This window comes from Cryptomeria japonica, chromosome 10 (genome assembly GCF_030272615.1).
Source record: "Cryptomeria japonica chromosome 10, Sugi_1.0, whole genome shotgun sequence".
Classification (NCBI taxonomy): domain Eukaryota; kingdom Viridiplantae; phylum Streptophyta; class Pinopsida; order Cupressales; family Cupressaceae; genus Cryptomeria; species Cryptomeria japonica.
This window is the reverse complement of record NC_081414.1, coordinates 731,339,411-731,360,168: the sequence shown is the minus strand read 5'-3', so window position 1 is coordinate 731,360,168 and position 20,758 is coordinate 731,339,411. Positions and strand designations below refer to the sequence as shown.

Sequence of the window (20,758 nt, the reverse complement as noted above, 5' to 3'; positions counted from 1 at the left end):
CACATAGATTCGTGACTTTTGTTCTCATTGTCAGTTTTCCATGCTTACATTTGCCTCTCCTAGTGACTATTTTACTAGCCTTTCTTGTGAGCTTAACACCATTAATCATTTAAAGTTGCAAGGTAAAGTTCAGTTTTACTTAAAAAACAATTATTTTGTAACCTCTTTCCTTTATAGGCTGTTTATTTTCTGCTACCATGTGCTTGCAGGGTTCCTACTTTATTTCTCTTCGTTACTTGTTTGACGCTGTCACTGCTTGCAGTTTGCAACCAATTTGAAAGGCTATATGAGAGGTTTGAATTTCTAACGTAGATTCTGGTATTATTTGTTTTTGGACTCCACATTACCTGTTCTTTACTCACTATAGCACTATTTGCTCACTATTTAGCATTACAACATTCCTTCACACCTTACAATCATTTTCATCCAATAAATAAGCTTTCAGTAATGAAGACCATCGCATCCATCCACATCGTTGGTTACACAGTATGTAAACCTTACTTGCTCATTCAATAGGTTGAAACCTAATTCTAGATTTACTGCTTGTTCTGCCTAACACCCGTCCAGTCTTTCAGGATCTCTTCACTGCAAAGACAACTTTAGATAAAAAAAGATCAGGTAAATGCTTATCACATTACATAAATACTGTTAAGTTCCTTTCACATCTTAAACAAAACTAAATTTTTACTATTAGAATCCACTGCAGAGAAACTGCCTCACAACAAAGAAGTACTCACATGCAACATACATGGCAGTCCAATTCAGCAATTACACAGTCATCAGGTATTATATTGCTACAAAAAAATATCTTTCAATTTTCAAGTTTTTCAAAAATTTTCACTTCACCAGATTTTTATATTATCCAAAACTAACATATATAAACGGAAAAATACTGCAGGTCTTTCACCATAAACATCACATGCAATTCAACAAAAGGCTATATAACATGCTGCTCTTAGCAGCATGGGGGATGGAGGGTGGATAAGAACAAGACTCTAGGTCCAACACAAAAATTGGTTGGGAACAATATAGCCTACAAATAATTATGTATAACTATATTCATAACATATTCTTCATGTACATCATGCTGCATACGCCAGCATGGGGGATGGTGGGTGGACAACTGTAAAATTTGGGAACAACCATTGGTTGGGATATGTACACAAATAAATTATTGTTTCACTTTAATAAAATTTCCTTCTTCAAGTATATAATATACATAACGTCATGTCACTTTATTTCCCTATCTTCTCTAAGCACTTTCATTTATTCAACAACCTTACTTTATAAAAACAAATAACGATGTCATTCACAACATCATGCTAATCACGACTATTTCAATAACTGTATTAAAAGCTTCTACCCTTAACTATATTATGTTGCTCATTGATTTTCCTTAAAGATCACACCTATTGGCCTCCCGTTGCAGGCACTTCTCCTGCAACTGCTAGTTACTATTGTTACTACATTACTGAAAAATAAATAATTTTATTTTATATTTTAATACTTTTTGATTCTTGTATGCATATCTGATCCTACAAATGTGTGTCCTTACTAAATGAACTAGAATCTTAGATATAAATAATTAGATAAGTTGTATTAAAAGAATAATAAATAAATCAGCATTTAAAATTGATATGCGAATTAGCTATAACCACTACGGATAGGCTTCCTATTGTGACCCTTCTTTGTAACGGCATTATTAGCTTTTGAATTTGGCGCCCCTTCGAAAATGAAAAGGATAAAAAGCAAGGAAAAGTATTGGCCCCGCTTAACGTGACTCTCCACTCAATGTTGGTACGTACGTACTCATTGAACATGTGAAGAGATAAGACATTGCTCTCACTGAACGAGTGACAAGATATTTCTTCAAAGTTTTTGCTGGCCACTAAATGAATTCAGAACTTCTGTCACTCGCAGTATATGACAAGATGTATAATACTAATAAAAACTAGACGTTATTGAATTGGAAACAGCTGTAAAGTTGGGAATCTCTTTTTTACACGTACAGCCTCTGTTGGCTTTATACATAGAGATTTTGCCATTATAACGAGAAATTCTGTGATAGGAGTTCAAGTTCTGGATAGAAGTGTTTGGGTTCAATCCTTTCTGCCATTCGTTTCAGTTGCAACTTTTAACAAGATGGAAGAATTCAAGATTGAAGAATACGTCCCTCCCACAACCAAAATTCCTTTTCAAAGCGATAAGGAATACCATGTGTTTCTGAGTTTCAGGGGAGAAGATGTGAGAAAGAATCTGGTGGATCATCTCTATCAAGCTCTCACTGCTGCCGGACTCCATGTTTATAAGGACGACGACAAATTGGAAAAGGGAGATCTGATTTGGCCGAGCTTGGAAAGAGCAATTGAGAGCAGCGCTGTACTCATCCCTGTATTTTCAAGAGGCTATGCAGAGTCCACATGGTGTCTCAATGAGGCGGCCACAATGGTGAAGACCAAGGGTTTTATCATTCCTCTCTTTTATGACGTGGGTCCAACTCATGTTAGATATCCTCTAGGCAACTCCAGTCCGTACAAGCAAGCATTTCTAAAACATTATAGCCATTCCGATCAAATCCAAAGAGAAGAAATTGAATGGTGGAAGTATGCTCTTCAACAGATCTGTCCATGCCTAAAACTTTATGGGCATTCAGTTCGATACCCAAGAGAAGAGATCGACGGATGGAAGGGTGCCCTTGAAAAGATCTGTTCGCGCTCAGGGTGGTCCATGGATTTGACTGGAGGGTAAGTAACGGACCTCTCTCTGTGTCTCTCTGCTTGCTTTTCTAAACTAGATGACATTTATTCTTTCATTTTATTATGGAGTGGCTTTTTTGAAGTTTTTTTTTATAGGAACAGTTGAATTTGTAAATGTTTCTTTAATATTATATATAGGGGTTAATATAATGTCAAGTAATATATATTTAAATTAGATTGAAAATTGTATGTAAGTTAAAATTTTCAAATACATAAAGTTTTGTTCAAGAATTTTTTAGTTAAATTCAATTGTGTGATGTAAGTTAAAATTTTCAAATACATAAAGAGTTGTTTAAGAATTTTTTAGTTAAATTCAATTGTGTGATGGTTGTCATAATCACACTTAAAAGAAAAGAAATTTAGTGTTCTTATATGTATGTTCATGATAACATATATAATGTCAATCCAAAATTTAGTAAGATAGAATTAGTTTGAATGCTAAATATGGATTACATAGGAGCATAAAATTGTGAGATATTGATTTCTTAAAAAACACTTCTAGGGAAATATTATCATCTTAAAACATAGTAACATAAAATGACTTGTAAATTATATCTAATGTGAATAAGCATGGTAATCATGGAGGATCAATTAAATATCATAGAAAAATATCATGGTAGTAAAGCATACGATCAACAAGAATAATTACAAGTATTGAAATCATATGGCTAATCATGGAGGATCAAAGTGTGAGAATGAATCATAAAGGATCAATAAGCAGCATAGGTAAATATCAGATCAGTAAAACATTTGATCAACAAGAATAATTATAAGCTTTGTAATCATATAGACTAATCATTGAAGTATATCTCATCAACATAGTAGGATAGTGGCTAATACCGTAAAGGAGATGTTCCATTCCAAGTGGAAGACACCACCTAAATGATGTAATCGATAAATATGTAGAGCATGAAGGCTCTAAATCTCAACCAATTTAATTATTCAAAGGATCATATTTTAATAATTTCTTTTCACCCGAATAGTATGGTTTGTAACAATTCTTAAGTAATTGAAGATCAATATGATGTGTAACTATGTGAGGAATGGGTGTGGCAACTTTAATTATCCATTGCTCTTCCACTTTTAAGATTTAGAGCATGAAAGCTCTAAATCTTACCTTCTTGTTCATTTGTGGATAGGGATGAATTCTTATCCACTTTGTATATTTATATATGAAGGATGATAAATAGCTTACTTTTGCTTCTTTTATGGGGAGGACAAGAATTCTAGGTTAATCTTTATTCTAGAGAAGTCTCGAGGCAATGAAGATGGATTTATGTGCTTCTTATCTTGTTTTTGAATTTTTTCCTGATTCCTTTTTTATAATACATATTATATAAATTTTGAATTGATCTTTGTGCTCATACTAAAAAACTTCACCAAGATTTGCCATTTGAGGGTCCTTGTCCTTATGGTCACAAATAACTTCAGTTAGAGTTTCTATATAATTATTAAATGTGAAATGAATTGACTTAAAAATAGGTACATATTCATCAATCCCTGCTCTCAAAATTTTATCTCATACTTAAAATATTGATGGACATTGAAGGAATCACATTAACTATTGTAACCAAGGCCTTTCTAGTAACATGGAAAACCTATCAGAAGATGGAAAGATATGAAACAAAACTTCACAACTTGAAGAGGCGATTGTAGCTATAATGTCCCTTCTTGGGGTCTTCCTATTTTTGCCCTAGAATAACAATTTCCATTTAAGTCTAAGAAGATAATTTAAAATAGTCTTGGTTTAGGTCCTACAACAATATCAATCATTAAGAAATAAGAACATGTTCATGATAACATCTAAATCAATAACATAAATATCAAGATTTCATCATAACATATGTGTTAATATCAACACCATCCATATTTAATTCAATTTACATTAATAGCATAATTAATAATTATTCCAAGGCATATTCTTATAGTAACTATATAAGGAATTTGTTAGAAATGTTTGCAAACCTCAATCTCAAGGATGGTTGTCCTTGTATTGCGAGAGCATGGGTGGATCCTTGTCCATCCATCTCAGGGTGGTGTACTTGGGAAGACCCTCGAGCCTAGGAGCAATCATATGCCTCTCAGCCCACGAGTGTTGCATGTAGCATACTTGAAAGTCCCTCAAGTGTAGGAGCACTCATTTGCATCCCTCAAGCCCAAGAGCACACACTTGCCTCCCAACCCATGAGAATGTTAGGATCTTCTATCCATCCATCTTGGGGCGGCATGCTTGATAAGAAGCATGAAGATTGCCTTCTTCACCAAGCTCAAGAGTAGTCATACAACTCCCGACCCACGATAATTATATCTTAGGGTAGTGTACTTGGTGAAGGAATGGTTGATTCTTTACCTCTTGTAAATTTGAAAGGCCAGTTATCCTTCCTATTTGCAAGCTATTTCTAATAAATTTAAACCCAATTAACTATATGAATTTGCTATTAATTATTTTTAAAAGGAAATGCAATTAAGTTACTATGAGCAATTAATTTTTGCAAGGTATACTATGCATCTATATATTTATAAAATATTTCTATTCTTAAACTTATCTTACAATATTTTATTACTGATGATAATATTTATTTATACTTTTGTATTTTAATTTTCATTTTTGTTTTTCAGATTTTCGCTTGATGGATTTCTCTCCTTTACAAATAAAATGGCTTCCTTTATATATTTGCATATCTAGGTGAAGTCTCACATCTCTTTCAATAGAGACCTACTTTCCAAGAGTCATGACTTTCCCTTCAACCTTTAAGTGTTGCTTTATGAGTTGTAATAGCTGCCTTTAAACTTCAATTAATTTTCCTAGTTCTCGGTCAGCCCTCTTGCTAATTATATTCTTTTAATTTTGGTTGGCCCTTTTGAATGAAGGATGTTTATTATCCTTGGTCGGCCACGGTTTTGCTAATAATTGTATTCTTTAACATAGGTTGGCCCCTGTATGGAGTGCTGGCATCATTTCCTCCTCCCGAATTTGGTATTAAAAGAGCTACTATTCCTTCTAAATTTGTGAGGCATGACAGTAGAAATAAGCATCATTTCCACTTCCCAAATTTGGTATTAAAAGAGCTACTATTCCTTCTACATCGGTTTGGCATGACAGTAGAAATAATACCAAAGAGCTACTATTCCTTCTACATCGGTTTGGCATGACAGTAGAAATAAGGACACCATTAATTACTTGAAATAAATATCTAGATGGGTGTAACTATCTTGTCGTATGTTGTGATCATAAAAACTTCCTCTGTACAAATGTTATGTTCATTTGCCAAATGAATAAACTTACCATTGCATGGATGACAATGAATGTTTTTTTTTTTTTTTTGATAAAAGTGGATGAACCACTGAAATTATATTAAATCTTTATATATTTTTTTACATGGTGTTTGGTTCAATGAGCACTGAAGGGAAAGAACCAGTAAGAAAACCCTTCAGTATTGCTTAAAAAACAAAAGCCTATTTACCCATTACAAAAGCCCATAGGCAACCCAGATACAACCCTTGATTACAATATCAATCGCATTAGATATAAAGGAAGCTTGGAAAAAGCTTATAGGAATCAGTGAAGAAGATGGCACCCGAAAATGAGACCACCATGTCCACAAAAATAGTGTCATCACCCAAAAGGGACCAAACTGCCCATGCACCGCATGACTCCAAGGCCCTATAGAGAACAAACCCACAACCAGAAGAGAACCAAGTAAAAGCAGTCCTGACAACACAAGAATAGTTAGCAAAACATATGCCCACCCATATAATAAGCAGAGAAGGATGGAAAAAACCTTCAGGAATCAGGGAGAGGCCTATCCATAAAAGAATCCAAAGCAAAAGCCATAACAACAACAACAAGATAAGGAGCCATCTGCACCACCAAATAACCTGTCCCTCATCCAGAATATAACAGAGAAAAGGACAACCACACCAATAATAGGTAATGAAGGAAGTTTTTGAATGAAAGGTCTATTAAGAGAGAAGTTTCATGCAAGAGATAGGAAAATCCGAAGGGGCAAGTTCTATATGATCAGCACCCTCAACAACAGCCTTGTTTGCAAGAAAATCCGCGAAAGCATTAATTTCTCTAAAACAGTGAGAAATAGAGAAAGTGGAAAATCCATTTAGTTGAAGAATCTCCTTGCCTAATTCCCCAGGAGGAAGCAAAAAATCCCGAGGGAGAACCATTAATCAAAACTGAAAAGCGAGCAGAGGATATACATGAAAAGACCCACTTGACCCAACTATGCGAAAACCCAAAACGATACAAGACCGCCACCAAGGATTGCCAATTAACATGATCATAGGCTTTAAGCATGTCTAGTTTAAGAATCATTGCTGGGACCTTTTGCTGGGATATGGAGTGCAGGATTTCATGTGCTACAATAGCACCTTTAGGAGTTTCTCGTCCAGGCACAAAACCACCCTGCTCCAAAGAAATTATCCGAGGAAGGAGTTTAGACAGCCTAACCGAAATTGCCTTAGTAAAGATTTTGTATAAGGTGTTACACAAGGCAATTGGACGAAAGTCCGAAAAAGAGGTAGGATTATCTACTTTTGGAATAATAGCTATAAGAGTAGTATTGATTTCTCTTAAGATCGACCTATTCCTTCTAGACTCCTCCAAGGCTAACAACAAATCTTTTCCAATAAAATCCCAACATCTCTGAAAGAATCAAACCGTAAATCCATCCGGACCCGGAGCCTTTTTCAGATGCATGGAAAAGACTATCTCTTTCAATTAAGCCAACAAAAAGGGGGCCATAAGCAACCTATTATCCTCAAGGGAAACTAAAGGGGGGATCGAATTTACAAACTCATCATCAACCACCACCGACTCCACTGAAAGAAGAGACTTAAAGAACCTTACAGCTTCAGTGGCTATATCATCCTCATCTATCAGAGTATTACCATTAGAGTCGTGAATACAAGAGATTCGATTGCGAAGTCTCTTGAGCTTAGAAGAGGAATGAAAGAATTTAGTATTTCGATCGCCTTCAGAAAGCCAAAGATCCGTAGACTTCTGTCTCCAATAAGATTCTTCCCTAGCCAAGGTCTCACTCAACTGTAGGTTCAACAACTTTAGCTTATCATATATTGCAGGAGACAACCCTGAAGCAACAATGCTTTCATTAAGCTGCTCAATTTCCCCTTGAATCCTGGCCTTTTCACCAAAAATATTCTTAAAATGCATCACATTCCAATCCTTAATCCTTGACTTTAAAAAGCTCAGTTTCTTAACAAGCTGAAACATCCACGACCCAAGAAAAATTGGAGTTGAATACCACCAATGTTTTAAGGAAGGCAAAAATGATTGGTCCTTAAACCACATTGGCTCAAACTTGAAAGGTAACTTTCTAGGAGCCCTATCCTCGAAAATAGAAAACTGAATAGGGAAATGATCAGAGCTAGTAAAGGGGAGAATTGAGGACACAAAATCCTGACCCAAATTGAACCAATTATCCGAAACCATAAAACGATCTAGTCTTTCCAAAATTAGACAAAAGTCCCTATGCATATTAGTCCATGTAAATGTTCATAACATCATGGAAAGATGAATCAGCATATTATAGATCCATACTTGATTTCTAAAACTTTTGTTAATTTTGCATAACAGTTAATAGTGCAAGGTATAATGTAAATCCAAAAGGATAATGACATGCTATAAATCTATTTAGAAGTACTTAAATAAAAATCCATACCCATGATTAACTAAATATATGATAGTCACACATCTAGAAGAAAATCAAACTCTTAAAACTTTTAATAATTCATATTGATCTTATGCTCAATTAATAGAATAATAAAGGTTACACATATTTGCAATAGATGTGTACACGTACATATATGTATGTAAAATCTGTATTGATCAATGAATCGAGAAAGAAAAGTGTATGCCTCTTACATGGAGATACCTTTGTCAAATGTTTACTTTGAGAGCTTGTACACTGTTGTCTTCATTTTGAGGATCGTAAACTTAAAACTTCTTCCCTAATCTGCAATGTTTATTTCAATTCCCCACATGCAAAGTTCTCGGTTGCAAAAGTCATTAAGTTTTGGGACTGTAAATACTACAAAACTGTTTACTGACTTGAGGTAATTGCAGTTAAATGTTTGATGAGCCCACTAACTATGACTCATCATTGGATTACCCAGCATCTGCTTGGCAGACTAGAATCGTTGGCAATTATGACATGAAAGTGAGCCACACCACCATACCCAACAATACCAATATTGCCAATAGAAGGCTTTCTTAGCATGTTAATTCCTCTTATGGTTTGGATGAGCTCTTACCATTCTCTCTGCACAGCCTACGGCCCTACACTATACAAGCAGAGAGAACAACTTGCCATTTTTCGGAACATTTACTGATGGCTAATTTCTTTAGCCTCATCAGTCTATTTGCCCTTAATTGGATTTGCCATGGTAGATTCTGTTCCATAGGAACTAGCCTTTGCCTATGTTAGAGGAAATCAAGATCAAAATATTGCATTACTTACATCAACAGAAATTTGTTTTTCAAGTGGGATCATTTCAAATTGATAACCAGCTTCCCTATCCCATATATCCTGTAATAGATTAAAGAAAATAACTTTGATTCTGTGGTGGAAGAAGGTGCAATTGACATATATGACCTTTCAAATGAGCCTGTATTCTACTTGGGTGCAGTGAAGTGGTAGAAAAGACAGGGTCAGAAATTTTGAAGCCCACAGTTTTTCGTTCCAGAACATCATATTTTTAGGACACCAGGAGGTAACTTTCAACCCAAAATATAGTACATAATAAAAGAATCGATAAAAATAGAGACATTGGATGTTTATGAGTGGCTGATATTCTCCCTAGTCATGTTAACTATGCAACTTCCATCTGTCATACCCCTTTTTAGAGTGACATCGACAAGTTCAACAACGGGCATCAATAGATTTTATGGTATAAGTTATGGCGTGGCAGATAATCAGTGCAATTGAAGTGTGCAGGTGTATTGCAACTGTGGAACCTTTTTTCGATAAAACCCACTTCATCGGACCTGATTTATACTGAAATAAGGGAACTGATATTCTCTGTTCCTGAGATGATGTTCTCTCCAAGTGGGGCGTCTCCAAGAATCACCTGATGATGTTCTGTTGGAGCATATGCAATATCATCTGATGAATTTATAAATGAATTGGTTGGTTGAAAATCTTGCAATACTGTTTACATGAGAGGGAAGCTACCTATGTGGGTTAATGTTCCTGTGTTAGATCTGCTATCTATGTGGATTAATGTTCCTGTGGATGAAATCTGGGAAGAACTTGCAAAAGCAAGATATGCAAAATGGGAGCTTGCGTCATCTATTCGTTTCAAAAAGTAGCTATAGTAGAGGTGATTTATGAAAAGGCCCATTATACATAGGAGTCAATCTAATGGGAGCATAAAAAACACAAATGATAGTATTTTGGAATCAATTAATTTGGAAGGAGAATTCATATCTCGTCAAAGTTTATCAAATTTAAATTTAGAGAAATTGTATAAGAAACATTGTGAAATCCTTTACAAAGCAGCAAGACAGAAAAAATAAAATTATAATGCAAAAGAACTTTGTGATTATATGCATCAAAACCTAAAACATAATTAACATATATTAAGAAAAAATTTCTAACAAAATTAAATAAAATAATTTTTAAATAATTTTCAAATAAAACATAATAAATTTTAACTAAATAAAAATAGTTTTGTAAACAATTTAACTAATTGTTTTGAGCAACCCATATAATTTTAAAAAAGATTTAATGTAATATAAAATAATTTTTAAATTAACTTCAAATCTGGAAAACTCTAAATCTAAAAAATATAAAATTAATAAAATCAATTTTTAATAAAATTATAAATTAAATATTTTTAAAAATAATTATAAGAAAGAATGAATAATAATAAATAAAATAACTGAAAATCATATTTTTACTATAATTAAACAAAAAATTATTTAAGATAACTATACAGATATACAATAATATTTTATTATTTTCCAAACTTTTATTGGGACTTTCTTATAACTATAATGAGGATAATGGTTAGTATTTTTGCAATTTTGGACATTAATTTGATTTTCTAATTATTTATGAAATCGGCTAGTTGCAGTTTCCAAGCCCAGCTAGTAAAGACCGTGGTGAATGATGTCATTAAGACATTGGATAAAGTGCCGTTAGAAGTTGCCAAGCACCCAGTTGGACTGGAAAGCGTGACGGATGATCTCATTCAGAAATTTAAACTCAATTCAAAGGAAGGTGTTGTTAAAGCTGGATTGTGTGGCATTGGCGGTATTGGCAAGACCACAGTTGCCAAGGCCCTCTACAACCAAGTTTATACTCAGTTTGACGCTGCTTCCTTTGTGTTCAACGTCCGTACCACTGCAGCAGACAAAACAGGCCTTACAGATTTGCAGAAGCAAATTCTTCGAGATTTATCCAACTATAATGAAAATGTGCAGAGCGTTGACAAAGGCATATCCTTGTTTAGAGATCGTTTGGGAGGAAAACGTGTGCTTCTCATTTTAGATGATGTGGATGCTGAGGTGCAATCAAATGCTTTGGTTGGGGATTGGTTGGCCCCTGGTAGCAGAGTCATTATTACTTCTAGAGACAAACACATGCTCCATTTTGCGCGGGTTTCATCTGAATGCATCCACGAGATGAGTGGATTGCAGATAAATGAAGGTCTCAAATTATTTAGCTGGCATGCATTTTTGAGAGAATCTCCAATCCCCACTCACGAGGATCTGTCCAAAAGAATAGTGGAAGCTTGCAAGGGGCATCCTCTTTCGCTAGAAGTGATTGGAGCCTTTTTGTATGACAAGCACAATGAAATAGATTGCTGGACAGAAGCTGTTGACAACATTACACTCCATGCAGACATTCACAAAACACTCTACATCAGTTATAGTGCTCTTAGTGAAGAGGAAAAAGAAATATTTCTTGACATCGCTTGCTTCTTCATCGGAGAACACAAAAAAATTCCCATTATTTTCTGGAAATCTTTGTACAGGAGGGTACACGCAGCTATATCCAATCTTTCTCTGAAGTTACTGATAAAGATTGATGAGAAAGGTGTATTTGATATGCATGACCATTTGCAGGATATGGGGCGGACCATTGCTGAAGAGGAAAAACAGGGTACCCGACTATGGGAGACAGCTCATTTAAGCACCGCATCGAATATTATCAATTTCTCTCGCATTCGATTGAATGGAGGTAATTTGGCAAGGCTTGAGACAGTGAACAGACCTGGTCTACGATTTCTTCACTTGAAGAATCTTTTCATTGACACGCTACCCATGCTTCCTTCAAGTTTAATATGGCTACAGCTGGAAAAATGTAGCTTTGCAATACAAGAGACATTTCAATTCAGTGTTGTGGGTGACATTTTGCAAATGAGGATAATGCAAGTACATGGCGGTAACATTTCCTTGGACTCTGATATGATTGGCAACCTATCACAGTTGCAGTATTTAGGCTTGGGAGGGTGTATAAATCTAAATAACCTCCCTGATATCATTGGCAACCTATCACAGCTGCAACATTTAGGCTTGGGAGGGTGTACAAATCTAAATAACCTCCCCGATACCATTGGCAACCTATCACAACTGCAGTATTTAGCCTTGGGAGGGTGTACAAATCTAAATAACCTCCCCGATACCATTGGCAACCTATCACAGCTGCAGCATTTAGGCTTGGGAGGGTGTAGAAATCTAAATAACCTCCCCGATACCATTGGCAACCTATCCCAGCTGCAGCATTTAGCCTTGGGAGGGTGTACAAATGTAAATAACCTCCCCGATACCATTGGCAACCTATCCCAGCTGCAGCATTTAGCCTTGGGAGGGTGTACAAATTTAAATAACCTCCCCGATACCATTGGCAACCTATCCCAGCTGCAGCGTTTAGACTTGGGAGGGTGTAGAAATTTAAATAACCTCCCCGATACCATTGGCAACCTATCCCAGCTGCAGCGTTTAGGCTTGGGAGGGTGTAGAAATTTAAATAACCTCCCCGATACCATTGGCAACCTATCCCAGCTGCAGCGTTTAGGCTTGGGAGGGTGTACAAATTTAAATAACCTCCCCGATACCATTGGCAACCTATCCCAGCTGCAGCGTTTAGGCTTGGGAGGGTGTACAAATTTAAATAACCTCCCTGATACCATTGGCAACCTATCCCAGCTGCAGGGTTTAGGCTTGGGAGGGTGTACAAATTTAAATAACCTCCCCGATACCATTGGCAACCTATCACAGCTGCAGTGTTTAGGCTTGGGAGTGTGTACAAATTTAAATAACCTCCCCGATACCATTGGCAACCTATCCCAGCTGCAGCATTTAGGCTTGCCAGAGTGTACAAATTTAAATAACCTCCCCGATACCATTGCCAACCTATCACAGCTGCAGCATTTAGGCTTGGGAGGGTGTACAAATTTTAATAACCTCCTCGATACCATTGCCAACCTATCACAGCTGCAGCATTTAGGCTTGGGAGGGTGTACAAATTTAAATAACCTCCCCGATACCATTGCCAACCTATCACAGCTGCAGCATTTAGGCTTGGGAACGTGTACAAATTTAAATAACCTCCCCGATACCATTGGCAACCTATCACAGCTGCAGCATTTAGACTTGGGAATGTGTACAAATTTAAATAACCTCCCCGATACCATTGGCAACCTATCACAGCTGCAGCATTTAGCCTTGGGAGGGTGTAGAAATTTAAATAACCTCCCCGATACCATTGGCAACCTATCACAGCTGCAGGTTTTAGACTTGGGAGGGTGTACAAATTTAAATAACATCCCCGATACCATTGGCAACCTATCACAGCTCCAGCATTTAGACTTGATGACCTGTCCAAATTTATATAACCTTCCTGAAACCGTTGGCAACCTGCGAATACTGAGCCGTCGACGCCTGCAAATACTGGGCCGTCGACGCCTGCGAAGAGAAGGCGCACAGTTGGTGGGAAGAGAGATTGAAGTGAGGTGGGTGCACGATAACTAGTGTTACTTTCTTCATGATCCGAAAATGATGTTTAGAGTAGAAAAATAGATAACCCACTTACTCTTTTTTTGAATTTGACGCATTTGTGTTTGGTGATGAGTTACTTTTCAGAGATGCGCTCAAATTTGGAAGTTCGGAGATGTGCTTTAATGATGATCAGCGGTAAGTTCTTTCTTATATTAGTTTATTTCTCTCAAACGAAATACGTGAGAGTAAATGATTTTTTAGTTGAACAAAGCAGAGTTAATAGATAGGGCAGAAGCAAGCAAGCCCAATCTTAGATTTAGGTTAATTTTTTCACAGGTAATTTAGGCTAATTTTTTTACTGGTAATAAAAAAAAATGTATGGGTTTATTTTTGTGTGTTTCTATTGTCTTAATATTTTAAATGATTTTAACTTTTATAATTATTTCAGTAATGTAATAGATTTTTTATTTTATTTTTAAGATAAAAGAAGTTGTGACATATTAGAATGTTTGAAAGTTTAAAAATTTGTCAATGAAGTGAATTTTACATACATTTAGAAATAATAAGTTTGTAAAATTTATATAATCTTATGATTCATTTAAATTAATATAAGGAAAGTATTTTTTTATCATATTTGATATTTATTTAAATAATTATTGTCATAATTATTTTAATTTTAACTAAAAAACTATTTTATCAAAGATATTATATACATTAATTTTTTATTAAACATCTATTTTGGTTTTTCAGTAGTAGAATAAACATAGAAATCATACACAAGTTTTTAAAACTTAAAAGAGATAAATCATTTACTTTGATTTTCACTTCAATGTTATTTATTGATATACTTATCATTTATATGGATGCATACAAAATGGTCTCAAAACCAATACTATTTTAACTATTTTTTTTTTAATTACAAAACTATTTTAATTTTCAATAAGATTTTTCATGGGAATAAAATAAATAATTAAACACATGAAAACATATATAAAATAATCAAATAAAAATAAAATTCAAACATAATAATTTTAATATATTTTTTTCATTTATCAATTATTTTTATTGATAAGACATCACCCATAAATTATGTTTTTATTAAATGGTATTATTTTTTTATTTTTTTTATTAGATATTAATAGTTCAATGTGTAAATTTAGGTCTTAGAATTCATTTTTTTAATATCTCAACTATTTTCTACCAAGTTGTATGAGCTAGTAATAGCAGGAGCTGGTGCATGGTACATATACAAATAGACAGTTAAACCTCCTTAATTGGTGGCAGTTCCAATAGTTGACTGAACACACATCCTCCTTTATTCCAATTCTAGTTAAACAAAATGAAAAAGTTGTTACAAACAGGTGTGATGCAACTGTGCCCCGCACACACCGTGCCTTTTTCTAATATGCAACTATCTTGCATCAAAAATTGTCCTCGTCAACAGGAAGAGACAACCACTTCATAATTAAAGACTTAGTCGCCTTATTGTAGACAGAGCCTTAGTGCTATGAGGTAAAAGGGGACATGATTGGATTCGCAAGGTCACTTCAAAAGAATAAATGTAAAGGCAAGATCGAAGAGATTAAAAATCTCAAGCTATAGGATTTAAGTGAGGGTAATGTTGGAATTTGGCTCCCTCATAGGCTTTTGAACACTGATCAAGTGACCTACTAAATAACTGTTAGCTTGCTGCTTTCAATTTATGCTAGTATGTGTTTGTAAGCTTTATGTTTTATAAGTGTGGCCATTGCTTTTGGCAACATAATTAATGGCTTTTTACCTCAGTTTATGAAGACTATTGCAAGCCTGTAAGGTATTTTGTTGGTTACTTCGTGGAACTATAGTGGAGGGCTTCTACTTTAACTAGTGATCATTCAATGTATCAATGCTCTTACAGACTAATGACTATTCAATTTTCTTAAAGATTTGTTTTCTGTTCCTAAGTTGAGAGGGTTAAGCTGCAGGTTTTTTATATAAGATATTGATCAAATACTCTTTTGCTGTTCTGTGATTGGGTTCCATTTGTGGCTGTAGATTGTCAGAGGCCTCTTCAGTGGTACGAGCCAGGAGAAAGCGCAAGAGGCGATTCTGACATTTCTGTTTTGAAATGTCCGGCGTTGCAGGAGCTGGTGCATGATACAGATACAAATAATCAGTTGTTTGGACAGTTGACAATCAGGTTAGTTGGATGAACGCATATTCACTTATTCAATAAGACCTCGTTACCTTAACGAGAAGGCCATGTTTTTCTGTAGAGCAGTGGTGAATCGTCTCGCTTGCGGTTCGAGAAATGGCCAGAGGTTGTGTAGAAGTGGCAATTATATGTTTAATGGTGTTATCTAGGAAAAGTGCAGAGGCCACGGATAAGATCCAGGTTAAGCTTCCTTCAGAAATCTTTAAATTCAGTGCCATGACAAAGCTGATGAAATTCAAAAACTAAAAATAAAATAACAATAATAATTTTTAGCCAGTTTGATTTATTTGTTTCCTTGCTGCTGTAGTGCCTGTTCGGTCAATAGGGACTACTATATGAAGTGATTTTTTTAGTGGTAAATCGTATTTCGTCAAAATAAGAAGGTAAAATGCAGAAGCATGTTTTTGGTTTGTACAGTTGCAGGAGTATTGAACATGGAGACACCCCTGGCATCAACTTAGCAGTTAGCACACGAGATGATTTGATTTTGGTATTTTACAATACTTACTATTTTAAAATATTTTCTTTTGGCTCTCATCTTTTGAGCCCCAATTACTGTTCGTTGAATTTCTATCATTTTCGTGGTCCAAAACTTTGTGCCTTGCAGGCATGAGAAAAACTAAAAGCCCATACCAATATCACTTTACAGTAGTAGTTATAACAAGAAAAAGGCCTACAAGGTAAAATACGATTCCTATACCATATTTCATGAAGTGGAGTTGTTTATGATGTTTATATGACATAATTATGTTGTTGTTAGTGTTAAGTTTCAGGCAGGGAGTAGTGAATCGCCTCCTTTCGGTGCCCAGAAGCTTTGTGATGTCAACTCGCTGTTGATGACCGTTATGGAGAACTTCTAGACATCTGGCAGGTAATTTATTTTCATTCATATTAATCTTGGGGAAGTGTATTCAATCTGAATCGCTATGAACTGCTTTATTGGTTCTTTTTTCAAAGGGAGATTAGAGAAGACCAAGCCAAAAATCTTCAAGAACTTCCAGATTTTATGTCTGCTGCTCTAGATCAAATTTACAAGAAGGTAAGTTAGATAAGCTTTTACATTCCCATTGACCTGTTTGGTCATTTTGTGGAGATCAATATAATTTGATCTAATTTGGTGTTGTGAACAGGTAATCGAAAATTGTGTTCGTAAGAGAATGGCTTTAGAAGTGAGTATTGCAGAGAGCGAAAAGAGGCTGAAAGAACTCTTAGGCACTAATGTTTATCAGGTAAACCAATAAGACTGATTGGATTGTCCTAGATCAGATTTTAGCTCTTGATGCAGGGGCATGTAGATCAACTCAAATTTCTTTGTAGCTTCTTTATTTTTGGACTAGATTATTAGAACATGTAAAGATTAAAAAACAAGCAGACAAACGAAAATAAAATAGAATAAAGAAATAACAAAAGACGAGACACGATTTATAGTGGTTCGGCAATTACTTACGTCCACTCTCAAACAGGGAAATCTTATATATTAACTGATATCCAATTACACGTAGTACATAGATTGCACACATATATTTATACGTATATTCAGGCATGAGACAAAGAGTTTGGGGAAGGCAAACAGTCATGTGATCGTTGGACGGGGAAGGCAAACAGTCATGTGATCGTTGGGCTTCATATACCCAACAATCTTCTCGTGAAGTCCAACCGGTACAGCCTTCCCTGTTTTTAAAACTCACGTAGAACATTGCTATTTAGATCCTCCTTGTAAATCACTCTAAAACACTAATCGTAGCAGAGTAAGATCCTAATTTCTTATACGGTCAAAATATCCATCTCAGGCGTGCCAATATTCTCATTTTTATTCCATGTGTAGAGTGCGAATTGGGGATCAAATTTGTCTTGATAAGAAATGCAATGCTTTTAAGAAGTAGGAAATTGCGTCTCATTCAATTTATCATATATCCACTGTTTTCTTCGGATTGTCTTTATCAAATGGTGTGTAATTGGTTCACAAAGATTTTTAGCATTATGAATCCCATTAATTTCTTATAGTTCATTTCAAGCTTTAATCTGTCTACATTAGACTTCAATTCATTTGCATTCTAATTTAACACTCATCATTCACAAATATCATATTCAATATGGTTTATGGTATCGTGTACGTTTCTTGGTTGATAGTTTCTGTTTCGATGGATTAAATTTCCCAGCTTTGTAAGCTTTGAAATGCAATATCTCATTTTTTGTTGGTGCTTTCATTTTTAGATAATTCTATTCTTTGGGAAGCTTTAACTCCTTTTTAGAAGCTTCAGTATTAAATTAGTAAGCATGCATATACTTGGGAATCTGAATGATTATGTTCTATGTAGATGCATACTCCTTTGATTATAGAATTGCATGAAATATTTCAATAAAGTTTCATTAATTTTCAAGATATTAATTTTGTAGTCGTTTTAAGTTTGATCTGCTTACTCTACACCACAGAAGCAGACAAAGTGGCATCGACCCTGTTCTATGCAAGTTCTTCTAGCTCCAATGGTTGCTGCATTTATGGGAGACATTGGGTCTCTATTATGAACACAAAGTATTGGTCTGTAACATTTCTTCTTGTAAACAATATTTGCTTGCATGAATTTGTTGCTAGAAACTTTATATGTTAAAATTTATCACCTATCATTTGGAACTTAGTTTAACCAAGTCTTCAGTGTGATAATGTCTTTTTTATGCATGTTTCCAAATTATTCGTGTGATTATTATAGATGTCTATAAGTGATGAATTTCTGGATATAAAATTTGTATTCTATTGGGAAGTATCAGTTCTATGGTTAAATGGTTATCTATCTCTGAACAGATGTTATGATGGAATGTATATTTTTTAATTTCTAGCTACCTTTACCTACTTGATTTTCTTTGACTTTTTGTGAGTACAGGTGAAATTTGCTTGGATGAATATAGCAGGAACCGGATATCAACAGTATTTTGAAAATCTTCATGGTTAAGAGACCAGTGAAACATGTAAGGACCTCATCGAGAAATTAACTCTCTTGCCGGGAATAATGATAAGTTAATCAAGATTACTTCTAGTTGTTTTAAGCATTCTGCAGATGAATATGACACCAAAGAAAACTTTTGGAGTGCTATACAGAAACGTTGCATTAATTATCTTCAAATCTCCAGGTATGTTTTGGATTGCTCTGCATTTTCAAAAGACGTAAAATACATAATTCAAAAGTTGACAGGTATTGATGTATTTTAATTTTTTTTAGGCTGAGTTGGCTGAATTACATGCATTGAGAACAATACTGCAAAGCTATGTTGTGGAGAAGTCGCACACTAGCTTCTGATGTTCTTTCTAATTCAACCCAGGTACTGATGAAGCGATGCATTTCTTTTTAAAATTACAATTTAGATACAAAGTTATTATAAAGAGACCTAATTGGGCTTATTTTGTTCTCTTTGAACTCATTCGTCTTCAATTTATATTGTTCAAGGGACCACGTCGAAGTTTGGCAACGACTCTTCCTGCTCCAAAATTGGCTGTGTAGTCATCAGCAGCTAAAACAGAGATGTCTCCACAGTTGGACTCTGTCATGTTCACCTCCCATATGGTAAAACCAGTCTGAAGAATGAAGAAGACTATGACTGGGACAAATTTCAGTGTCTTCCAGTTTCCACCAGAGTAGTTTCTGAAGGCACATCAGCATGAATCTATTTTAGAAGATTCGTCCAAACAGGGAATTGATTTTCCAGCTAAGGATTGATGATTTTTAATCATTTTCTGGATCTCAATTGCTTACAGGTTCAACTATAACAGGGGAAATCCTATAAGATACACGCAAACTCACTTTCTGTAGCTTTTGAAGAACATATAAGATAACAAAAGTGAACTGAACAGAAAGAGAATCTCCAACAAGAATCACCAGATAAATCAAGTGAAGATGGCAGTCACAAGGATCTTTCTTCATTCCATTCGTAATGGTGAGGTAGCTGATGAGCTACATATCAACTCCAAAAGTCCAGTCTATACGAGAAAACAGAAGCAAAACCTCAAAAATCAAATGTCTTGCCATCCCAAAGGCTTCTCAATCCTTTGACATCGTTAAGCCAGGCGATTTAGCCATAATCTTGGTAGATGGCATTGTATTTTTTTTTGGGTAAAAGATAGGGTCATTCAAAAATTTGTTTTGTAATTATTTACAAATTTTATAATACTCAAAATTAAACACACTTGCTAACATAATTTTATAATTTTCATCGCATAAAAATTTCCAAATAGGTTTACGTATGCTCGAGTTTTTATTGTTACATCTATAATAGGTTGGCCTTAATGCATTATGATTTTTTTTTTGGTATTTTTTTAATATTTTTCATTTTTGTTTCATTGTCTTAAGATTATGTTATTATTTTATGATCATTTGTTTCATTTAAGGAGTCGATTCTGTAATTGTGTATTAATTTTTATCTTCTTTTTGATGGATCATAGAGTGATCTAAAATTCCAATGCAAAAAATCTATCCTTAGTTTTCTAGTAGAACCTTTACAATACATTACATGTACTATCAAAACATCATATATTTAAAGTAATAGTGTGTTTGAAGGTCAAAGATTCAAATCTCTTCATCAATATTTGTTAAAATAATATGATGGTGTTATGTCAAATTGAAGATATTAGTGTAAATTTAAGGTTTTTCCTATTGTAAAACATTCTAAAAACATTTTTTTTTGTGATAATTGTACATAATATCTTATAAATTGAAAATTTGTTGTTTGATAATGATCTCGAACAATTTCCAATTATGTTAATTGGAAATGATTGATCATTTTTATGAGCTATTTTCAACTTAGTAGATTTTAAAACCTTACCATCAACCAATTGCTTTA

At 34.7% G+C, this 20,758-nt stretch overlaps 1 protein-coding gene across 13 annotated transcripts; it reads left to right on the top strand.

The window, feature by feature from the left end:
• The first annotated feature begins 1,952 nt into the window (after window positions 1-1,952).
• Window positions 1,953-20,104, top strand: LOC131052662 (disease resistance protein RPV1). 13 transcript variants are annotated; one of them, XM_059212067.1, is made up of 15 exons: window positions 1,953-2,744; window positions 10,860-13,524; window positions 13,710-13,748; window positions 13,879-13,929; window positions 15,769-15,913; window positions 15,990-16,108; window positions 16,346-16,418; window positions 16,536-16,608; window positions 16,689-16,799; window positions 16,886-16,967; window positions 17,059-17,157; window positions 18,362-18,467; window positions 18,808-19,054; window positions 19,144-19,243; window positions 19,369-20,104. In XM_059212067.1, the coding sequence occupies exons 1-3, from the start codon at window positions 2,143-2,145 to the stop codon at window positions 13,740-13,742; spliced, it is 3,300 nt and encodes a 1,099-aa protein (XP_059068050.1). In that variant the 5' UTR covers window positions 1,953-2,142; the 3' UTR covers window positions 13,743-13,748; window positions 13,879-13,929; window positions 15,769-15,913; window positions 15,990-16,108; window positions 16,346-16,418; window positions 16,536-16,608; window positions 16,689-16,799; window positions 16,886-16,967; window positions 17,059-17,157; window positions 18,362-18,467; window positions 18,808-19,054; window positions 19,144-19,243; window positions 19,369-20,104. The 13 variants fall into 13 exon arrangements, with proteins under 13 accessions (XP_059068050.1, XP_059068048.1, XP_059068045.1 ...); XM_059212065.1 differs by having other exon boundaries at window positions 1,954-2,744; window positions 10,860-13,748; window positions 18,362-18,461; window positions 18,808-18,892; window positions 19,023-19,054; XM_059212062.1 differs by having other exon boundaries at window positions 1,954-2,744; window positions 10,860-13,748; window positions 18,808-18,892; window positions 19,023-19,054.
• Window positions 20,105-20,758: the final 654 nt, after the last annotated feature.